The sequence below is a fragment of the Tauraco erythrolophus genome, chromosome 13 (assembly GCF_009769465.1).
Source record: "Tauraco erythrolophus isolate bTauEry1 chromosome 13, bTauEry1.pri, whole genome shotgun sequence".
Taxonomy (NCBI): Eukaryota; Metazoa; Chordata; class Aves; order Musophagiformes; family Musophagidae; genus Tauraco; species Tauraco erythrolophus.
In genome coordinates this window covers 16,164,993-16,183,789 of record NC_141477.1, presented here as the reverse complement: position 1 = coordinate 16,183,789, position 18,797 = coordinate 16,164,993, and the positions used below count along the sequence as shown (strand labels likewise).

The following is an 18,797-nucleotide window of genomic DNA, read 5'->3' as shown; positions in this document are numbered from 1 at the left end:
AGCAGACCAGACTTCACCAGGCTGACTTTAGATACTCTTGCTTTCTGGTAGCCTCTTTTCCTGGTTCCCCACCTCTTTCTTCATCTCTTACCTGCTTCGATCGCTCATGCGAGTACCAAGGCAACGCATTAAAATTGCTCTGCGACTCTGGATACCCGTTCTAGTGTTACGGATAGTTGTTGCGGAGGCACGGAGTCAAGTGGTTGGCCTGAGTGTGTTCAGTTTGGCAAGTACAGCTTCAGTGCTTCTTTTACTCTTCCTTGTGCCCTTATGGTGTGCATAAATGTATGTGCTTGAAGAAAAAAAGATCTGTGTGTTGCTGGCTTGTGAAAATGATGTAGAAACTGCCTGCAGTCGTATGCTTTCTGTAAAAATAATAATTGTAGTCGTTTAATTTACTATTTAACATCCACTTTTGAGTAGTGCTTCAAACAAGGAAATGCTTTCTTATTGCTTTTTAATGCTGTCCTCTTTTTCTTTCGAAAAAGCTTTCATAAATCCCCACCTTCATGGTTGTATACTTGGACTTTTTTTTTTTTCCACTTGGGACACGTTGGCTTCTGGGAGAGATTCTAGTGCATTGAACAGCTGTTAAAATAATTTGTGTGAGTGAAATGCACTGTTCCTGTGGCATGCAGAAAATGTATGCTGAACAGCATTTAAATGGGGAACTATTTTTAGTGGAGGATGTGGGAAGGGAAGGACAGAGAGTGGCTTGTATTTGAAAGGTCCAGGTAACTTTTCAACTTGCTGTAAATATTGCTAAATTTACAGGTTTTGGCTTGTGAGTGGGGGTAGTGAAATATCATGGAAAGTGAAAGCGCTGATTTCCTGGAATGTGGCAGCTTTTGTCCTTCCTCCATCTTCTGAAATAATTGCGAATTCAAAATTATTTCACCTTTCTTCTCTTTATATAATGCAAGTGTTTTGTGAGTGAGTAAGTAAATATTATTGTGTCTCAGTGGCTCCATGGCTTCTTGAAGCCAGTTAATACGGGTGAAATCAAGTGAAATATTGAAGGTTGATTTCTTTGCAAACCTACTGTCGTATTCGAAGGGGGGAGGAGGGGAGGCAGCCTGTTTCAGAGGCTAGCTAGCAAACTACCCAGCCTTTCTGAAAACAGGCGCTTCTTTCACTTTCCATGAGCTGGTTCTTTTTATTGCCCTCCCAAGCTAGTCAGATTGATGTAGTCACCAGGATAGCAGTCCATTTTCTGATATAAATCTTGGTAAAATATGATTCTAGATCCAGGGGGCTATTCGCCCACATGCCATTATCATCCTCCCGAATACCAGTGGAATGGAGCTTTTACTCACCTATGAAGACGAAGGCATCTACATTGATATATATGGGCATTTCACAAAGGAGACTGTTTTACAGTGGGGAGAAATGCCAGCATCTGTAGGTACGTATGAAAAATAGCCCTTTATTAAATAGAAGATCCAGCTGCATGAAGCCTGACTTCTTTATGAGGTTTGTATCCATACGAAAGTGGTTGTGCGGCACATAAAGCAGCTCCTGAGCAAACCAGACGTGTAAAGAGTAAACAGATTTATGTATGTCTGTGGTAGGACAGCTGATGATTGCAAGAGAGTCTTCGCATTTGGGTCACAGAGTTTGTATTCTTGTCACACTGTTTATTGCATCATAACTTGACTGTACAGCCAAACTTCCCTGAGGATGCAGCTTACCACCAGTTTTCACAGAGAGAATTACGGGAATCGCAGAGGTAGAAAAGGTACTCCTGTTGCCTACTTTGATTGTTCATAGCCCATAGAGTTTCATGTAAAAATTCACAATTATAGGGAGGTCAGTTGCTGAAGAGTTCTGTAACTGCTGTCAAACGGCCCCTTAATTTTATCACTTTATTTCACAGTGCTGCCAGCCCCGGGTATTTCTAACAGATTCTCAATCTCTCCACGCTTGCAGTTGGCTTTGTAGGAGGAGATTCTGATTGTATTGTCACCAGGACAGCTGTTTGTTTCACCTTCCCCAGCGGGCTTCAACTTAACAGTGTGGCAAAAACCAAGAACAACACAGGCAGACTCTTGTTTTTATTATTTGTTGCTTTTAATTTCTGTTCTGGCTCACTCCTGTTCTTCTGCATCTTAAAACAAACACACCAACAAACAAAAAAAGCCCAAGACACTTAGACTGTACAAAAGCATATTATTAGCTTGGCAGAAACTGGATGCCACAGTGAAAAATAGAGGATGTTCACCTTTCTCCTTTCATTTCTAGCTGAGTACTTTTAGGAAAAGTCCATTTAAAATCAGTAGAATAACACCCGTGAGTAAATGCCAGGTTTGACATTTGTAGAGGGTTTTCAACAGTGCGAGGGCAAGCAGCCCACCTCTAGAACACAAATTGCTATAAGACAACTTTTTTTTTTCCCACCGTTTCAACAAAATTCAGCAACAAAACTGCTTCAGTTTGAAAAAACAGGTGTAAGGTTCTAAGTTAACTCTGTAGTGTTTCCTTCCCTTCACTGAATAGCCTTATCTCCATTTTTCAGCCCATATTCAGAGCTACAAGGCATAATCAAAATGTAGCAAGTCAATTCTCCCTTTTTTCATAGGAATATCTCATGGTCTTTGATATGTTGAAATTTTACATCCCCTCTGAATTAATGTTGGAAACACCATAAGAAATAATCAATAATCAAAGAGCAATTACTCAGCCAGGGTAAGAAGAGTTCTAATGAGAAATATTGAACGGAATTGGAAGCTGCACTGATGAATGCTATCTCAAAGAGACAGAAGCTTTCCAGAAGCGTGTTGTTATGGGACGTGCTTCCTTCAGCAAGCTTAACGTGAACATTTTCTTCAAACTGTAATGTCTTATCCACTTTATGGTGTGCATATAAGATTTTCATAAAATATTCAAACTCTCTGTTTTCCCACATGTACTTCATTGGTTAGAACTCCTTTTTCCTGCCTTGCGAAGAAACAATTTTAAATTCGACTGCATTTATATAAGTGTCCTGCCAGAGATTAACCCTAATCTCTTGTTTAATACCTTTTAAACCGTGGATGTTATTTGTAACTATTACAGGCTTTTCTAGTGGTATTATTCTTACTCTATGCTATGTCCTAAAGAGTCATGGTTACTAGTGTGTTTCAAAGACGGATGATACCTGAGGAACAAAGGGCTTTCTTCCTTCCTGCTTTAGTAAGGGAGATATTGCAAGAAGGGTCGCATAGATCTGTGACTCCTGCTTGGAAATTTGCAGTTTGTGTCACTGGGGACTGATTGCTCTCAAAGCTTTTTCACTTAATCTAGATACTTTGCAGGAATGTCTGTGATTTGGACCAGAGGGAGCTTAAGTCCTTCTTCCTAATGTTGCTGAAAGTACTGAATCATCAAACCCACAGATAGGAGAGAAAGGATTGTAAAGCATTCTTGTAGCCTGGAAATCACGCTGCCTTAACTTCAGTACAAATTTCCTTACGCATACCCAGCTGGCATTGAAGTGAGTAAAGCTTCACCACTTTGGACCAGCTGAATGTGATCTTTTGTGCCAGTTAATTACTCTAATTTAAAATATCCTTCAGTATACATCTGGTTAGGCATAATATTCTCAATTACTCAAGGTTGATTACATCTTAATAGAAGGAATGCCAGTTGGACATTTGCCTTTCATGTAGCTTTTTCTCCTGTTCTTCAGCACACCAGTATGATAATCGTTTGCATGGAAGGCTATCAGTACAAAATTGCCTAAGAATTTTTGTTATAGTATTTCAGGGCAGTTAAATAGGAAGAGGATGGAGAAGATGCTTCTGAGGGTGGCATCCAGTCTGGTGAATTTTACTGCATAGAAGTTAGGAGTCTTGTCCATGTAAGTAGTTTAGATTTTCCCCTGTAGTCAGTCTAGAGAAGTAGGCACCACTGGATGGGAATGTGGTGCCCGTCCAGGGACAGGTGGCTAGCACAGGTATATTAAAAGCTCCTGCTGAGGAGGCAGAGGGTGAGTTAGACTGAAGGTTTTGGATGGTGAGGTTAGGAGAGCTGAGTAAACAGCCCTTCGCAGAACTTCTCTGAGCGCTCAGAAAGCGGGACTGTGGGTTTTCTCTGGAAGGAAAGGTGTCTGTCTCGGTCCGCCTGTCTCTTCCATTGTTTATACTTCTGCAGATTCCACTGCTGAAGGGAGGCAGTTTCCAAACAGCCCCTCTCAGTTGAATATTTCCACTATGTTAGCTTGAGCACCCTTGCATTTCTGCTGCAGCACTTCTGGCATCTCAGAAATGGATTTCTTTGGAACAGAAATTGTCAAACTTTGTGACGTGGTACGAGCTTAATTTGACTTCTGATTGGAATCACACTTCCACTAAAAAAAAACCAAAACTCAACTTATAATTCAACACACAACTCAAACTTTAAACAAAGAGCTCTGTTAACTATTATTTTAATAATTGTTTCCCACTAGTTCCTATTAATTTTCTTGATCCTTCCAAATTCTTGGCTCTAGACAAAAACATTAACTATTATGAGAGAAGTGTGAATAACTGAGTTATTTGCATGGCCAAACTTAGGGGGAACTTGAAAGTTTCATAAGAAATCCCATTTTCTGGGAATTTCCAGACCTGTTTCAGACCTCCTAAAGTCCCTATGAACTTATCTCAAAATTTTCACTTTATTTCAGGTGTAGAAGTGTTAACGCTTCTGTGTTAACTTCAGGGTGCTCTCTAGCCATCCTTTGCTCATTTCTTGATTTCTTTAAACGACTATTTTGAAAGAAAACTTTTGTAGTTGGTGAGAATATCTTGACTACAAAAAATAAAAAAGATTTTTTTATTATAATTGATGGATTTAGGGCAGGGAATCTAAATATAGCTTACTCTCATAGTCTTTAAGTTGGGACCTCTGTGACCGATCTGTTAATAGGAAATTGGAGAGAGGAAACTCAAATCCCATGGGAAATTAAAATTGTATAAGTACTCTATCTATGTTTAATCTAAAAGATATTTCACATATGTAGGGCTAAATACAAATATAGCTGTAATATTTTCTTTCTATAAAACAGGATTAAAAAAGGGTTTAAGAGACATCAAGTTAATAAGATTTGGGAGCACTTTTGCCCTTTTGTGTGAGTAATGAATTATTTACAGTATGTAGTTTTAGAGGGTTGGCACAAAACTGGATATTCCCGGAGTGAGGAACCAATAAAAGTCCTTATTTCCTTTGCCGTGTACGTATTAGAAGCAAAAAGGATGTTATGTAGAGAAACAGACAGCATTACCAAAAGGTGTTGAATTACTGCCTCTATCGACATACTCACCAGTTTCTGAACAGTTGCCATCCAGCTCATGCACAGAAAATGCCTGCTTGTATTGGCAGATCTCCTGTGTGCTTTTCCCCCAGGAGACAGCAAAAAGCATTCAAACAAGCAAACTGTCACCCCAGATACATTTCTGAGTTGGATTGTTGGTTCTACTGGAATAACTACAGAGGAGTGGGCAACAACTGGGAGCAGAGAAGCTTTGGAAAAGAGATGCTTAGAAACATACATGTTTAGAAAAAAAAAATTTAGTCTTAAATTTATTCCTAGCTTGCTTGGGGTGGTTAGGGAACTGTAAGTGTTAATCCTTTGTCCAGTGCAATCTAACCAAAACATACAGCAGAAAAACACCTGCCTCGCATGGCCAATTTCTTAATTTGTCCATTTGTGCCTTTATTCAGCCTTAGGTTTTTTTCTTTCTTGATTTTTAATTCTCTAGCTTCTCTCATTTAGTAAAAGTTCTCCACAGCGGTGGCTGGAGGAAGAAAAATACCCACTTCTATCCAGGTAACATAAATAATAGCAGCAAAACTATTTCACAGAATTGCACAGGAGAAGTAACCAAGTCCTCCCTCAGTTTTCCTACCCAAAATTGCTTTAACTTTGGGGGCAGTAAGGTTTAAAGCATGGGCCACAGCCAGAAGTACATGCAAGTAGCTAATCAGTCCCTAACCAGTGATCATCAGCAGCATTGGAGAGTTCGAGGCTGGGTTTCAGTGGCAACGAGTTTTGCTGCATCACAGGACACTGTTGGTATCTCTATATTCCATTCCCATTCCTCAACATGTCTCCCTTCCATTTGTCTAAAAAGAAACAAACCAACATGCTTTCCCCAGAGAGTGAGGAACCAATAAAACTCATGATTTCATAGAGCATACTGGGTTTGACTGAAGGGCCAAAGAAGGGTTCTGTAGGAGTGTACTCCATTTTAAGATCTGTATGGTCTCTAATAGCTGGTATCTTTTAGGGTCAGCAAAGTCATCACTAGATATTCTCCTTTTAATGTTCGTGCTCATCTGCATACTTGCCTGAAGCAATTTTCTCAAACGTGTATACAACAGCAAAATTCCGTAGCTTTTTTGCATTGAATTTTACCTGTGCACATACTGATTGTCTCCAAAAAGGAATTCAGTAAGGCAGCGTATGCTCTCTTAGCCTGTGAAATGGAGTTTTATATCATGACTCAGGCATGCGATAGTGGGTCAGACTCTTAATCCATGTTCAGTTTGTTCATTTCCAACTTCTTGCTTTATCTGGAATCAGTTGCCCGGGGCATTTTTGGAGTCTCCATCACTAGAGGTCTTTAAGGTCAGGTTAGACAAACAACTGTCACAAGTGATACCAATGCGGCACAGAGATATGGATGGAAGAGAAAGTAACACTGTAACACTAACCAGAAAAGCCCAATTTTATGATATTTTGCCAAGGGTTGGCCTGATTCTGCTCTCACGCAGAAGTCAACTGGGAATAACTGCTTAGGGCAGTGAGCCAGATTTGGTACGTGAGATCAGAAGAGGGATCCTTGAAGGGAAAGAGTTTAAAAAAAGAAAAGAAACATTAAGGGAAATGAGATGCTACCAGTATCTGGGTTCTGTGGTACAAAATGAGCTTGTCTCATTCAGACTGTGAGTACGATACTGGCGCGAGACTGAGATCATCAGCTCACATCAGTGACACTTCATAGAAGTTAATGGCTCCAATATGGCTCAGTAATTTCTTTCACCTTTCCTATCTCCCTCAACCGTTTTCCCTTGAAGCAGTCACTTCCCTGAACGGGGGCTCTACTTGATGTTACTACACAGTGTAAACAGGAAATACCAAGTCTAGTCCCAAGTTTAGAGCGTTGCTAATGCTTTCACGATGTTAAGAAACTGATTTTGAGCTCACTTTGCTATACTGACTTTATGGCATGTATTCTTTGATGTCCAGTGAGTAATGCTGGTGTAAATGGTGTAACAAGAACCACAGCTCATGCACAGCTGTAGGCCTTTTAAGATGAGCAGTAATCTAGGTGAAGCGTGGGAGCTTCAGGGAACTCTGAATGACTTTGTTCCTGTATGTTGGGGAAATGAGTCTTCCTTGCAGCCTGCAGCAGTAGTGCCCTGTCGTACAGCCTACAAACTGAAGGATAAAGAAAAGATACAAACATTTCTTGATTTCAGGTGTTTGATGTTTAGAAAATACCCCTCTTCCCCCTTCTCTTCTCCCACTTATCCTCAGTTGCGCACTGCTGTTTCACTTTTCAAACAGGATGGTTTCTTCCTCTTTCCCCATGACTGGAATACTGGGAAAGAACTTTCTTGCTCTCAGCTCTAGTGGAAGGGAAGCTTTCGGGGTGTGTGCAGAAAGAATAACTGAAAGGATACTAAACAGATTTAGGGAAAATCTGTCAACTTTGAGGGAACTAAAATCACAACAGTGTAGCCAAACCACACGTTTCCAAGGAAGTATAATTTTCCTACACTTGTTTTGACAAGAATTATAAAGCAAGGATTCCAAGTTAACGTGAAATCAACAATTGGTAGAAGAAGGATATACAGTCACTCAGGCATGCTGTCCTAAAGTAGGATCAGGGGCTGTTGCTTCCTGTATCAGTGTGTCCTGGAAGTTTAATTTTTAGACAAAAATCTAAATAAACATGGAAGGTTTTAAGGAACACACATTGCTTGCACTAACAATGTAGGGCAGGCAAGCACTGTCCACTGAAGCTGAAAACCAGTCAAATGCACAAATTCCCTCTACATCATATCAGAGCACCACAATTCTTGGACTGATGAAATAAGAGTTCATAGTTCAGCAAGAAGAACAATTTCTGAGCATTGACTATCAATAGAGCGTAACTAATGTGTTTTTACCTTGGAAGCCCATACATGCACTAAACTAATCGGAGGGCTTTCATTGAAACTGTGCCTAATTTGGAATCCGCAGTGTTAACTCCTTCATCACTATTCCAATTTCTCATCTAATTGCCAGATTTAAGGTGCTGGAGTATGTTCCTTTGGTTTTGGAGGTACTGCAAGTAACCTGTGATGTGAAGATAATAGCAAAGGACACCAAATTAATGATGCCATAGTCTCAGATTCAAAAGTGTTTAGGTTTCAGACTAAGCTGAACTCCATAGTAAATACAAACTCAACTTCCTAATGGGAGGGTATAGAGAAGACGGAATCAAGAATTTTCTTGGACGTGTACAGTGAAAGGATGAGAGGCAAAATGGGCACAAGTTACACCAAGATAAATTCCGATTAGTTATTAGGAAGAAAACTTTAACCTTTCAAGTAGTGATGCATTGCAGCAGGAGCTCAGAGAGGTTGTGAAGTATCTATCAAAACATGTCTGGACAGGGGGCCGAGTAACCTTGTCTAATTTGGCCCTACTTTGGGGGCAAGGGTTAAACAAGATGCCCTTCAGAGGTTTCCTACAACCTTTTGTGATTCTAAAATACGCAACAGTAGCACACTTAAGATTTATGTCTAGAGTCCAAAACAAGTCTGAGAGGACAAACTGAAATTTAGTTACTTTGCCCAAGGCCTTTGGTGTAACCTTAAAATACAAATAATTCAGAATATATTATCAAAGAGAAATACTTCAGATTCATAGTGACATAAATGAGGCAAGAATCTGTTTTTCAGCTGTTAAATAGTATCAATTTATTTCTTTTTCTTTCTTTTCTTTCAGCTTACCTTCAATCCAATCAGGTCATGGGCTGGGGAGAGAAGGCAATTGAACTACGCTCTGTGGAAACAGGAAATCTGGAAGGAGTATTTATGCACAAGAAAGCACAGAAGCTAAAATTTCTATGTGAAAGAAACGACAAGGTACAGAGATGACTACCATGTGGTGATTTAGCAAAAATGAGTACTAGTTGACTATGACACCAAGACCATTTAAATTTTGTAACTTTGTCTTTACATTGGTTATTTCTTACCTTATTCCCTATTCACAGTATACGTAATTGCTGACCCCACAAAGCAATTACTGTAGTGATATTCTGCACTTTCACACCACCCTACTTTAGCTAGCTCTGTCATAACTCCCATTCCACCCAGCCTTAACTGATACCAGAGGTGATAACAAACAGAGACATTGCTAGCTGGCCAGACTCTGGCACAACAGGTGTAGTGGGGAGGGCTAGTGAGCCAGCCCTGATAATGCCCAACTATAGGACGGCCTCTCCTGGGCTACTGAAATTACAGGCAATTCAGAGCAGCCACCAGGGAAAAAAAAAACACAATGGTCTAGTATTTGAGATACTGCAGGCACTACCGTATGCATAACAAGTATGATTTCTTGAATATAGCAGTTCTTGATAAATGTTCTGTGAAACCTACTTAGTCCCACTGCCATATTTGAAAAACTGTGGGCCAAAACTCTAATTATTTTTAAATGTTCTCTTGTGTCTTTCCAAATAGGAAAATAAATACACACCAAAAAAATCTCCTTTGTGTCACAAGTATGGCTTCACTTTAAAAAGCTTCTCATAGGATTAAAATTGAATTGTGAGAGATATATATCCTTGTATTTGGGACTGTGCCATTCTTTCAGATTTCCTGTATGGGTAAAAATATTCTCATAAATGTAAACTGACAGTAGCATATCTTTCTTTTTTTTCTTTCCCCTTTCAAGGTGTTCTTTGCATCCGTACAGTCAGGAGGCAGCAGTCAAATATACTTTATGACTCTTGGTCAAAATGTACTATTCAACTGGTAAATCACATCAAAATGAAGGATGCTTTGAAATTCCCTGTAGGTAGCGGTGTAAAATGCTTGGAGGTAATATACACACATTTGCATTTTTTACCTACAAAAATGTTGTCGTTATTAACTTATCAAAATTCCTACTCTTTCAGTTTGGAAAGAATTTCATTTTCCTGTCAAAGTATTTCAAACACGTTTAGTTTGTCTTCTAAAATACTTTGCAAACCAAGATTGTATTCACAACGTTAGGAGAGAATAACTTCAGTGAAGAATGTAGCCAATATTAAGAAGCTCCTGTATTCTACAGTTTCATTTTCACAGATGATGTAATGTTGTTATCTTGAACTGAAGTCTCTTTCTTTTTTGGACAGCAACATCTGCAAGTAGATACAAAACCACAAATAAGCTGGGTGACAAATTGGAATCTATTTTATTTTGAACTGAGTTTTGGATTGGTTTGCATTTTAAGCAAGATGTTACAGTTTCACCAAGATTCACTTGGCCAAGTCTGACAATCAGTGAAAGAGCAACTGTTCATTATGGGGCCTAAGGCAGATTGGGATGCTCGAGGGATCGTATCCTGCGCTAGGTAGAACAGGTGCATTTCACTGCAGAGTTGTAAAAGCAGCTACTTCTAGACATGTACCCCATCTGGTAGGTTTTACAAAATGCAGGGGCCAGACTTCATGTTTCTCTCAGGGCTGGATGCCTGAGCCTGTAGACACAGTTACTGTAGAATGTATTTGTAAAAATAGTTTAAATAGTACTTTGTCAAAGTCATATATGCATAAAGCATTATGGACCTGAACCCAAAACTTCTGTTCAAACGCGAGACCTACGCTCATCCGAGTTGATTTAAAGGCACTACCCATGTATATGAGGGCACAGGGTCAAACACCTTCTTTTCTTCCCTTCTTGCTCTTTCAGCATCAGGCCTTCATGTATTTGTGTGTAAATATAATCTTTCCACAACGGATGTTAAGAATAACAAATGTATTCTTAATATAGTTATGAAAATATCCAAAGAGTTAATCTATTATAAATAGAAAATATAATAGTTTCAGGTGCTTTCCATGCTAATTGCACCTAAATAAAGCTGCATCCACTAGTGTTATTGGTGCCAGTGTTTCTGCATAAACTCTGTTCTCAGGGGCTTGTATTATGGCCATGAAAGTATACAGATAAAATATATATACTATATATAATCAGATACTATGAGTAAACTGTAGAGTTTAATGCAATCCTCATTTAGCTGATTTTTGGATATGCTTTGAAAATGTAAAGCATCAAATGTAATATAAAAGAGCTCATTCCAGACATGATACAGTATGGATGACACTGTAGGCAACAGTGAAATCACTAGCTACAGTGTTTGAAAATAGGTGTTTTTTACTTGAAATATGTGATACTGAAAGGTGCAGGGAAAGTGTGTTGGAATATCTGGTCGTCTACCTCAAGAATGATGATTCGAAGTTGACTGTGAAGGGGAGCAATAACAGTGTGTGTCAGGTTAAGTTAGTGTTAGCAGTCATGCTGTGACTGACAGGTGCTCAGACTGCAACCATCACCTCCAGAACTGGTATCCTTGTATATGTCAGCAGAGAATCAAACTAGGGGCTCATCACCTTTCCCCCCTTCCCCGTGTTGGCACCTCAACTGCTGCGGGCAGATCAGAGATGCCTACGCTGTTGCTGTCTGTGTTCTTTGGCTATGTGGAGGACTGCACTTTCCAAAATTATTAACCTAGCACTTTTCACAAGCACTAGCTTATCTCAAATTGTATAGTGTTTTTTATGAAGTATTTTCCTTTTAATTGTTTTAATTTACAAAAAAGTAAGCCTGAGGCCATACTAAAAAATACGTGCAGTTAAATACTTACAGTGGTTCTTAATGTATGTGAGTAATCAGCTTGTGTGCTGACTTAAACCTGAATGGTACACTGTGTGTGGGCAGAGCTGCGTGAAAACAAGAGGTCTCTGTGTATTTCTAGTAATGTTCCTCCTACCTGTTGCCAACTCTAGGGCTGGAGCAAATGAGCAAAATGTGCCTTGGCTCCCTGTGCTACTGAACGCTGGGCTTGTTTTGTTCAACTTTCACAAAAAAAAAAAACAACACAAAACTAAACAAATCCAAACCTGTAACAGAGAGAGAGGTGAAAGTTACAGGCAAAAAATACTTTGCAGACAATCAGAAATACAACTTAGTTGCTTTTGACTTAAAAAGTCTATGAGACCATGAAGAAAGAACAGCTTTCATTTGTACCCAGCAGGTGTGCAAAACTTGCTTGCAAAACTACTTGTGCTATAAGCAATCAATGATCCAGGCGGCCCTGTAATATTTTTTTGAAGTGTGCTGATCACAGCAGCCTCTGCATTACATGGGATGCGTGTGAATTTTTTTGCTCTCCCATTTTGGTGTCAACAGGTAGGAGGCAGATTCTTCCTGATGCTGGGCACTAGTTAAAAAGAACTAAGCAGAAAACCGTGGGAATTTAGAACAATCCATATTAGCAGATTAAAGAAGCAAACGCGATCAAACTTGTTTAATGTTATTGTAACAGAAATGTGTGACAGGAAGCTGACACACTGTAAAGATGTTTTAGCTCTATACCAAGAGAGGAAAAAAACAACTAAGTTCAACAGAGGGAATGTGCACAATTACATTGAGATTTTATTTTTTCATTGTGTTTCCTTCTATTAGCTCTGTTTTCTTTCCAGCTATGATTTAAGGCAGTGGGTTGGATTTTTCATCTGTCACTTTGCATGTAAAACCATTGGAATTATTTGGTTTACATCCTATGTGTGAATATGGAAAGAATGAGGCCCTTGGAGGTGAATGCTTTTAAAGGATTCAGAAGTGGTACTGCAAATAGCAACTGGATGCAACAAGGAGACGGTGGCATTTTCTCTTTATTAAGAGAAAAATCAGAATGGTTAAAGATGAGAAAGAGACCAGGGATGTCAAGAAGAGTAACAGAAGAGAGTGGAAGTGACTGAAGAGGAGGGAAAAGCTGGCGAAAATCAATAGGAGTAGCCAAAGGGGAGAGAGTGGATGTCTGGAACAGTGTATTGCTGTAGGAGGAATTTAAAAAGGGTGAGGGATGTTAAGGAAAAGAAAGTAACCGAAGAAATGGAAAGGTATCTGGAGTGACCTGATGGTCTGAATGCTGAATGAGGGAGTGTTCTGAGTCACTGTTCAGCTCAAAGAAAAAGTTCAAAGGCTTCAAAAAAAATTCCAGAGACCCAAGTTTATCCTGACATAAATTTAACTATGCAAAATGTGTTATCAGATTTGTAGTTTCACTTTGTGAGGTGTTTTTCTAGCTGCACCCCTTCACTACCTTTTAAAACCAAGGAGCAAACTATTTAAAGTGTTTTTTCTAGTGATGTCACGTTGATGTGAGCAAATGCTACAGAGGCAGAACGTTAAGGATCCGTGTCAGTAATCTTTCGGTGCATGCAGTATCCTAATGGCAGGTCGTGCTCCTAATTTTGTATTTGCCAAACAAGATGGCACTAATACTGCAGCAAGATAGTACTGTATGTTCCTGCTTTCATTTTAGGAATGGTGAACTCTATTCTGCAGCCTGAACCTTGACACAGGACTTTAAAACCTGGGAACAACGCAAGCTGTGTACTGTACATTACGTATTATTCCCTAATGTTGAAACTGTACAACTGAAACAGTAATAAAAAATACTCTGAAAATCAAAACTAGTGTTGTGCTTGTAAAATTCTGTTATATTGGCATAAGCTATTGTAAAAATCATAGAAAGCTTTGTTATTGTTTTCAAATGCAGTCAGTATCCCTAAGGAAACACCTACATCTGCCTGTAGAGACAAACTGAATATATTTCCTTGCAGTGGATAAAGACGTTGGGGTCACGGTGTGAGAAGTCAGCCTAGGAACAGTGCGGGTGGGGGTGACAGCTGCCACTGTGCCGTGTGTGCTGCTGACGAGCTTCACAAGTGGATTTCTGTGCTTCGGCCTTTCTCGTTACACAAATAGTGGGATGAGGGCAGTGGAACCACAGTGAAATGACAGCTTGCAGTCGTTTACGCTACCAGAACTGGATTTATGGGGGTCCTGGTGGACAGCAGGATGACCATGAGCCAGCAATGTGCCCTTGTGGCCGAGAAGGCCAATGGCATCCTGGGGTGTATTAGAAGGGGTGTGCTTAGTAGGTCGAGAGAGGTTCTCCTCCCCCTCTGCTCTGCCCTGGTGAGGCCACATCTGGAATATTGTGTCCAGTTCTGGGCCCTTCAGTTCAAGAAGGACAAGGAACTGCTTGAGAGAGTCCAGCGCAGGGCCACAAAGATGATGGAGTGGAGCATCTCCCTTATGAGGAAAGGCTGAGGGAGCTGAGTCTCATTAGCTTGGAGAAGAAGAGACTGAGGGGGGAACCTCACAAATGTTTATAAATATGTAAAGGGTGACTGCCATGAGGATGGAGCCAGGCTCTTTTCAGTGGCATCCTGAAAGGATAGGACAAGGGGAAACGGATATAAGCTGGAACAAAGGAGGTTCCGCTTAAACATGAGGAAGAACTTCTTCCCAGTAAGGGTAACAGAACACTGGAACAGGCTGCCCAGAGAGGTTGTGGAGTCTCCTTCTCTGGAGATGTTCCAAACCCACCTGGACACGTTCTTGTGTGATCTGATCTAGGTGGTCCTGCCCCGGCAGGAGGATATTGGACTAGATGATCCTTTGAGGTCCCTTCCAATCCCTAACATTCTGTGATTCTGTATCATCATGAATGCCAGGATAGCCCAAGGCACTTTTTCCCAGGCATGCTCATGCGGTCTTTGTTGCCCCACGTAAAATTTATTGCTGTACATAATGTGAGGTGTGATAGCACATAGTTGGTATACCGCTTAGGAGTAAGAACTGGGAATTCTGCCATTTGTGCCAGTGTTGGGAGATGGAAACAGTGAGGGCATAAGGCAAGAATTCTCTTAATATTTTAAAATGAAGAGTATCTTTCATGAGTGTTTTATCTCCTTTAAGCTAGCAGAGCATGTTGTCTCCAGCATTTGATGTATGGATTGGGATCTGTATTATAAGTTTGAAGGCATCATGGTTGCTTGATTGGGTAGATAGCTTAGTTTTGCCACTCATTATTGTTCTTTTCACCAAAAGTTATTTCTAAGCTTTAGTAGTACAGTGCACCTGGAGTACTCCACACCAGTTACTTCAAATCAGTTTCACTCCCCAGCACAAGAGAAAATATATCAGGCTTGAGTTCCAGTACAGTTCTATGTTGGACAGGAGATTTTTCTCTCCTTTTTATTTGCTTACCTCCTTTAAAATCGGGAATAATTGTGGCAAGTAGAGAAGAGCAAGAATTCTGGCTTCCTGCCTCACCTGTGATTCAGTGCTGCATCGATGTCTCTGCTATAAAAAAAAAAAGTGATTCATATATGCATTATTAATGGATTGGGACATGTCATTAAAGTTGTGGGAAAAAATTACCAAGAGATGAAAGTATTGTTTTCTAAGAAGCAGCATGAAAAATCTTGTACCCAGCCCCATTGTCATGGTTTGATGTGGAGGGGGGGGTGGTTCTGGTGGCAGGAGAGGGGTTTTGCTCCCTGCGACCTCCCCGGTTTTGGAACCGGGTTAGGCTTAGTTCTGGCCACCAGATCAGACTGCCATCCCCCTCGGGATTGAGCCAATAGGGCGCCTCTGCGAATTGCCCTATTTAAGTCAGGACAAAGGGACCGGAAAAGGTGCTTCGCCCAGGATCGAGCAGAGAAGGGAGGAGGGCACTGCCCCCGCTCCCTGGCTCCCGGCCGGGCAGCTGCCTGTGTCGGGCTGGCGCCGCCCACGGAGAATGGCGGCGGTGGAGCCAGCTGGGGAACTCGGGGGCACCCCACTCCTGGGGTGCCCACTGGGCTGAGTTCACCTGGAGAGGACTGAGATCTGAGAGAAACAGCTGCATCGACAGCAGGTCAGTGAGGATGGAGCGGGAGGAGGTGTGCCGGAGCCGAGTTTCCCCTGCGGCTGATGGTGAGATAGCAGGCGGCCCCCCTGCAACCAGGATGGCCTCGGTGGAGAAGATGCCTGAGCCTGAGGATGGTCATGTTGGGGTGCACGACAAGGCAGAGAGGCATCTGGAGTCTGCGTGACGACCCACGCCGGAGTGAGTGGCTACAGCTCCCTAAGTACCCGAGACTGTGGTAAAGCCCACACCGGAGCAATCTGTGGGGAAGGATTGCTTCCTGTGGGCTGGACTCACGCTGGAGAAGTTTGTGGATTTTTCCTCGTGGGTAGGGGATCCATTGGAGCAGGGGAAAAGGGTGTAAGGACTCCTTCTCCTTTAAGAAAGAAGCAGCAGTAACAGCATGGAATGAACTGACCTGCACTCCCCCAGTCCCTGCCCCCTGTGCTGCTGGGGGGAGGAGGTAGAGCCGGGAGGAAAAGGAGGGGGGGGGGGGGAGGTGTCGGTTTTAAGATCTGGTTTTGTTTCTTTCTGTCCTCTCAAGTAATCGGTTTTTGTTTCCCTTTGTCCTTCTAAGTAATCATTAATAAACTGTTTTGCTTTGAGAAAAGCTCTGCCTGTTTTGCCCAGGACCATGGTTGGTGGGTGCTCCCTCTGTTCTTGTCTCAACCCTCAGTCCCTTTTTTTTTTTTTTTCTCTCCTCTCTACTTTACTGGAGAAGGAGGGACTGTGTGAGTTTTAGTTGCTGGATCAGCCTAAAACCACGACACCCATAGATGTGAATAGAACTGCAGGTGAGGATCCAAGGGTTTACTCTTTCGAGGTGATCCTTTCTGACTGTTATCTTGCCACAGGTTAGTAACATGCACAGTGAGAAGTGCTGATCTTTTTAAGACCATGTTTTTCACCTTGCTTCTACTACCAGTTCATTTTTTTTACCCCTTACCTTTAGCCAAGATGGTTCTACAGTTTCCAGGAAAGATGCTAGGGACAGTATTTGTCTTGTCCGTGTTTCTTTTTACAAGAAGACAGAAACAAACTTCTCCCATCACAAAAAAAAAAAAAAAAAAAAAAAAAAAAGATTAGCAAACTGTCAGGCTTTTCTATTAAAAAAAAATAAATAGTTTCAGGAACCAGAACTTGAGAAATGGTCAGTAAACTGGTCTTTGTACCTTCTGCCATACCTGTGAAAAAAAGCAGCTCATTTGCCATCCCCATTAAGACTCACCCATGTTCAGCCGAGTTAAAAATGTAACAATGAATGTTCACATGTGCTCAGTATAACCTCTTAAAAAAGCCCAGCTCCCAGACTCCCAGCAGGCATGCTGCTCCAGCCCGAACAGCCAGGACATGAAAAAGTTTTCCTGCGAGTTGCAGTTCTGCACTCAGACCACATTGCTCAGCCAAAAAATGGCACTAAAGGTGGAGCGAGAAATTGGGAAACCACAGTTGTTGAAATCTGAACAAGTGACACCTGACAAAAGTCTGCAGGCAAAATGAAACTGGACAAAATACCCAGACATGAGAGCAAATAAAGGCAATTCCAAATCTAACCTGCAGTTACTACGTTTGGGGGTTGATCTACCCTGTCTAGACTGGTACTAAAACATTGTATTGGCACTGACTGACATGCAGGGAGGCAGCACACCCATTGTATCAGTTGTTTGCCAGCAATCAAGAGCAGTCATCTCATCCTACTCTTAAATATAGGAATATTGTGTGGCAAATATTGACTAAACAAAAAGCTAACTAGGCCCAACTATGGCACTCATTTGTGTGAGTACTAAATAAAATTCAATTTATTTACAACAAAATAAAATTAGTCTTTCTCTGATCACCCTTGCTCATGATCCTCTCCTCCTCATCATCCTGAATTGTTCAGTTAAAATACTATTATGAGAAGAGTTGCAAATTCCTAGAAACTGAACTCACTTGGAGACACAGGAGCATCCATCCCTGTACTGATTCATCTGAATAGGTTCTGGCGTACAAGCAGATCATGGAAGAGGTGCATACTGGACTCGAGAACAACTTTCTGAAGTCAACAGGTAAGATGAGGCCTCAACTTGCCCTTTCTTAAGGTAGCAGCCAGCATCAAGCTAATAATAATACATAATTTACACATAATTTACTTAGTCTCATCCTCCTCCACACACACACTTCATTCCAGCTCTCTATACTTTTAGGTTTGCATCTTTCTTGTGCTGTATATTCTGTAAGGTGCTGCACAAAATCAGCACATCGGTGCCAAAAGATTTTATCCAACATAAGAAAGCACCTATTTCTTTAAAATCTGCGAGGCAGCCAAAAAAAGCCAGGAAGGGGAAGCATGAAGGAGAAGGCGCTAATAAGGAACGTACAGAATTCCTCTCTCCTTGACAGAAACTGCCTCACCTTACGAACCCTTCGAAGTTACTGTGACAGGACAGGGGAATTGCCCTGATGAAGTTGTTATCCGTGTTGTACCCAAAGGCATTGATAAAACAGTTTATAACCCACCACCACAAACCACACTTTTACAAACAAAACAATGCCAGTCCAAAGTGAAAGCATTTGGGGGTTTGTCTCATAATAGGAAAAACTAAAATATCTTCTTTAATTTCCACAAAGAGTAGAGCTAGGCAGTAAGATACAGCTACACACACAATGCAAGTTACCTCATACATCAAACAGCCTGTAAATAGCTTTGTGTTACCTATTTCCATTGGAGCTCAAATGAAACAGTGTTTTACTTTTAGCCTCGTTTCACATTTAAAAGTAGTTTGTTTCATGGTACCAAATTGCTCTGGAATGAAACTGTTTCTCCAAAGACCATCATAAAAGCTAGCTTACAAGTTCAGTTCTGTGTTTAGACAGCTGTATTTAAGTTAAATGAAACATG

At 41.0% G+C, this 18,797-nt stretch overlaps 1 protein-coding gene across 3 annotated transcripts in view; it reads left to right on the top strand.

Annotated features, from left to right (window-relative positions):
- NRK (Nik related kinase) overlaps positions 1–11,039 on the top strand; it is a 102,395-nt gene extending 91,356 nt beyond the window's left edge. For all 3 annotated transcript variants that reach the window (XM_086619663.1, XM_086619664.1, XM_086619662.1), the window contains 3 exons: positions 1,246–1,405; positions 8,957–9,096; positions 9,905–11,039. In XM_086619663.1, the coding sequence (XP_086475789.1) occupies positions 1,246–1,405; positions 8,957–9,096; positions 9,905–9,988 (384 nt within the window). In that variant the 3' untranslated portion in view covers positions 9,989–11,039. The remainder of the gene's footprint in view (positions 1–1,245; positions 1,406–8,956; positions 9,097–9,904) is intronic.
- Positions 11,040–18,797: the final 7,758 nt, after the last annotated feature.